The sequence below is a fragment of the Alligator sinensis genome, unplaced genomic scaffold, assembly GCF_000455745.1.
Source record: "Alligator sinensis unplaced genomic scaffold, ASM45574v1 scaffold1097_1, whole genome shotgun sequence".
In the NCBI taxonomy this organism is placed as follows: Eukaryota; Metazoa; Chordata; order Crocodylia; family Alligatoridae; genus Alligator; species Alligator sinensis.
In genome coordinates, this window is record NW_005841950.1 from 1,895,845 (window position 1) to 1,900,748 (window position 4,904).

The following is a 4,904-nucleotide window of genomic DNA, read 5'->3' on the forward strand; positions in this document are numbered from 1 at the left end:
ATGCATCTAGCATGGCTGTGCGAGGCTGCCCAATTCAAGCTGCTGACTACACCCAGCACTACAGTTTTGAGCTTTCTACACTTAAAATTGTCCTCTTAGCCGAGGGGAAAATAGAAGTGCTCTTAAACTGCCATGAGTGTCCTTATTACTCATCTTCAATACAACTGACACTGCACTGAACTAGTTGCTGCAGTTAAGCATTTAGCACTGTTTCCCAATGGACCAGCTATTAGCTTACAGAAAAATTCAGTATGAGCAGCAGTTAAGGCAGATGCCAGACACTGCCCCTGCTGATCGGGCAGCCCAGTTATTTAGAAAGGCTAGAGTTCAAGTGCACCATGCCCTACTCATCATCAGGCACCACAGGTAGGCAGAGGCACTTATTTTGCCACTGTGCAACTCCCTAGGCTCAAGGCAGGTCTACAGGAGGGGGCAAGATGACCATGCTTGTTTCAGCTCTGTCTACACTAAACACTGCAATTGCTGCCACCATTAGAGGAACTGCCACACAAGTTTCCAGAAGCAGGGATACAGCTTGTATGAAACTTCCTAGTCCCATTTAAAAAACAAAGCAGTCTAGTACAGTCTGACAGACTAAGCAGCAACACTCTCAATACTTGCTGCAAGGAAGCATATGCATTTTCTGCTCATTGGGCATGGTTTGAAGCTAGGACTATGCCAGTGAAACAGCCTGAACTACACAAGGCTGAAGCATATTTCTTCCCAGAACAATCCTACAGAGGCTGAGACAAGGCTGCACTGTTCAGAACAAGCTCTTTGCAATTTTGCTTCAGAGCCATGCTATACAGAGTCAGCTTTTGAAGCTGACACCAAGCCCCAATACAGGGACATCATGCTGTACATGTGTCTTTTGAGACCCAGAGCTCACTCAAGTTCCCTATGCACCTTCCAGTGTCAGACAGCACCAGTTTGTCAGTAGGGGGAATCCAACCCAGAGTGAGGGCATGCAAGCGACGGCCTGTTTCATCCACAGCAGAGCCTGCAAGCAGGTGAGAGAACGAACTAGGATGAGTGACCTGGCAACCCAGAGGTCCCTTCCCACCCCCAGGGGAGTGGTGACAGTATACAGGCTACCTCAACAGGAGATAGCCCACTACACACCTGCAAGCTAAATGAATTGTCTATTGTTACAGCACTGTAGTTCTTCTTGTACGCAGGAAGTACTGCAGGCAAGAAGTTACAGGCAAGCAATAGGGTCATCTTTTGTTTGACACTAGGAGACAGGACTGAAAGAAAGCAAGTCAGTAGGGAAGGAAAAAAAACCCAGCCCCGAGTCCAAAAGCAGTGGCTAGTCCAAGTGATGTCATGTTGCGAGATGAGAACATTCTACTTCCAAAACGGGTATCACCATTCCCTATAAAGTAGGGTGGCCACAGAGTGAGGGCTGGAGAAACATTAACTAGGCAGTTAGATTTAGCACTAGGACAGGAAACATGCAAGCAGTTTTATTACACGTAGCATCCATTTCTCTAGGGGCATGGAGGAAGGAGAGAACTAACCTAACCGCTCATGTTAAGCCACTGAATGCAGAGAGAAGGGGGAGTCCGCTAGATTGGCGCAAGTTCATATTTCCTTGCATGAGAGAGCTGAGAAATATTCTGACCATCCAGCAGGAAGCCTCCAATTCCAGTTATCAGGCATATGAGCTACAGCCTAGCCAAGGGACTGTAGAAGGCAGAGTACTGCAGGATACATCAAGAATTAGTTGCAATACCAGTTTATCACCACTAGGCTTTGATCTAGCAGCATCTTAACTGGAGATAGGAATTGGACTAAAACAAATCCATGCAGATCAAATCAAAGACTTTTCTAGTCCCTCTATAGGCAGGGATGACGACACTTGCACAAAGAAAATATTAAAACACACCTGAAGATTAGTTTATTAGATCCTGGCCTAGTAAGATCCCTTACCCTAACAGGCCCCCAGTTCCTGCAGCAAGCCAGCCTCAGACATGGCTGGATTAGAGCCATTCAGAAGCCTTGGTACACCATAAAGGCATCCTGCATGCAATGTCAGTCCAACACCATGCAGCCAATCTCAGTGGGTGTAGGTGGCAGAGGTCCCATCTCAGAATCAAGGAAAGCAAGAGTCCCCTTCTCACTCTACTCAAGCAGAGAAGGCCCATTCTCATCTCTAAAGGGGTCAGCATCACAGACCCTTCTCCCACAGCTGTGTATCTGCCTAGGCAAGATTCAAACTAGCCGAGCCTGGTGTCAAAGAGATATCACATCCGAGTCCTCCATTTACAAGGCATTTCCTAGAGTAGTTTCTCAACCTGTGGGGTCATGATCCAAAAGTGGGTCACAAGAAATATGTGAAAGGGTTATGAACAAACTTTAAAAATGGTTTCTCTTTTAAAAGACAAAAGATGGGAAACTGTGGCTTTCCCCCTTGCAGGCTGTCAGAGTTCTAGCTTGCAAGGGGTTGCTTGTCTTCCACCATATCCCATACTCCCCTGCCTTCCCACACTGGGGGGCTGGGGCCTGCGGGCAGCAGGCTGGGCTGGCCCATGTTTACAAGCGGTTCTGCTCCCCAAAAAAAGGTCGAGAACCACTGTCTTAGAGCCCAGGGTTTGGAGTTAGTGCTGCAGTAAGATGGATGGTTCAGTTTTTTTGCCTCAAATCTATGACTCTAGGTCATTAGACTCCCGGAAAAAAAAAATCAAAAAAAAAATCACCGCGTAGCTGTTTCTTCCCTGCTGAGCTCTGCACTCAAAAATGTGCGCTAGAAATTTATGGAAAAAGGTCAAGATTCATGTAGGTTTTGTGACTAAGAGCCATAGGTCTAGGTACAGAACCCCAGCATCAAATGCATTCATGGAGCTTTCTATATAAAGATCTACTCCAACAGATGCCAATTTATATATCTTTCCCCCCCCTCACCCTGTACCATTCATGTTGGTTTTTTTTTTTTTTTTATTCCCTAATAAAAGCAGTGAGAACTAGAGCCAAAAATATCTTGAATAAGTCTGTTTTGGGAGGCAGATATCAAGGATCACTTCAACTTTATCTTGTGCCAGTACTTAAGTAGATCAGTTCTCATCAGTAACCAGGTTAGATTTGAAAGCTTCTATTGGGCTTTAAAGTTGAGCCCAATTTCCAATAGCTTTAAAGAAACCAACCACATGATGCTCAGGCATCTCCTCAGAAGTAGCCAAGCCCCAAGCCATTTATACTGAATGTGTGTATTCCATTAGGTTACAAAAGATGCTAGTGGTTTAGCCTCTCCTATACTTTGCATAGTGCAATAATGGATGGAGTGCATCAACACCTCATGCATTCAAAGCTTCTACGGGTTCTACTGTTCTTACAATCTATGAAAGTCCAGCCTTGTAATGAGTTGGTGTAGGATGAATTTTAAGTCCATCCAGTCTTAAGGGACCCTATTGACAGGGAAACTCATTTTAGCCAAGCCCTCAGTAGTCAGCCAGAAATATGAAGAGTCAAATAATTCCTCTTCCCCTTATGATGCAGATTCATTGCGTTTGGTGGGACACTAAAGCAGTGGGATGTGGCAAAGAGCTTAGCACAGAAGAAAGAACTGAAGCATAAAAAGAGACTGCCCTCTCCACAGAGATGCACAGGTTGGGAGCATGGCAGCCAAGTTTCCGTCAATTCTACTCCGAGTGCCACTTCCCTGAACCAGGCACTGGGTACCTTTTTTGGCTCACTACCCATCACCTTACTGCCATTCCAGTGGCTTAGAAGCTGCTGGAATTGAGAAAGCATGTCCAAATGTGTCAGTACCACATGAACGTTGCTTCCTTAAAAAGTTAGAAACCCACACACACAGCTATTTCAACAGGCAGCACTCCAACACATACTTATGCAATCAGCTGTATAAACTTCCAGTACATCATCTGGCAGAGAACAAGGATTTATGGTGCATCAGTCCAGCAGTGTTGGGGGCTGCAGTTATATAGCAGGACTCCTGAACTGCTGAGCTGACAGCTAGATTAGGCATCCAGCACGGTGCTGAGGACAATACAGTTTGTACAAGCCAGCAATCAGTAGAGGCAGGAAGTACCAGCAGAAGTGTAGCCAGCTGAAAGTGAACACTACATGCCAAAACACTTTGGAGTGGCCTCACATCTGTACTAGGGCTAGGCATTCGGTCCTTTTTCAGATACGACAGTGCAGCCCAGTGTTATGCAGAGGGTCAAATTCCATTTTTGGATGTTTGCAAGTTGTAGCTAGAACTAGGATTCCACGCCTGCAGCACCCTCCCACTGACAGCAGTGAAAAACTTGTGGGTATTAACTGAAGTGGAGAACAAGTACATGTAAAGTAATTCAGAAACATTCAGTGGTATTATGCTTAAAAAGCACTGCTTTTTCTTTCTAGTTGTTCTTCTTCCGAGTTTCCCTCAGAGTTGGAGGTGGGCTGGAATGCACCGTATCAGTACTGTGGATGAATATTGCTTTTAGCAACATTACTCCAAGTTTAAGACCTCCAAATGCAGTTAACAGGGCAGGGGGTTATTCTGACTATGAACAAGCTCAAACCAAACATTCAGTCAGTCAAAACTGAGTCACAAGGCCTAAAGAGTGAAGTTTTGGAGCAAAAATGGAAGTGCTCAGACTGCAGCCAGATGGCCAGCCCCACACTAAAGATTACCTTAGCCTTTATGCCATGCTCATATATCAGTGTTATACATGCTTACAAGTCTATATAGACCTCCATGAAGACTGTTGGCCAGAACTATTCTTCCTTCTCTGTGAGAGAGAAGACTACAGCTGTATCAAGTTATTAGTGGGAGATGAGTCTTGCATTCAAACTATACAACCCAAATTGCAGCCCACCTGCAATAAAAGGTTATTGCAACCTCTACACTGAGAGTTTGATTATAGTTCAGTAGGGATCTTGCACATCAGTTCTTTAAT

At 45.1% G+C, this 4,904-nt stretch overlaps 1 protein-coding gene across 1 annotated transcript in view; it reads right to left on the minus strand.

The window, feature by feature from the left end:
- Positions 1 to 2,918, minus strand: part of SNX1 (sorting nexin 1) — a 16,758-nt gene extending 13,840 nt beyond the window's left edge. Inside the window, exons 1-2 of the mRNA XM_025199903.1 lie at positions 2,912 to 2,918; positions 1,123 to 1,184 (exon numbers count right to left, since the gene is read on the minus strand). Coding sequence (XP_025055688.1) covers positions 1,123 to 1,184; positions 2,912 to 2,918 — 69 coding nt within the window. The remainder of the gene's footprint in view (positions 1 to 1,122; positions 1,185 to 2,911) is intronic.
- Positions 2,919 to 4,904: the final 1,986 nt, after the last annotated feature.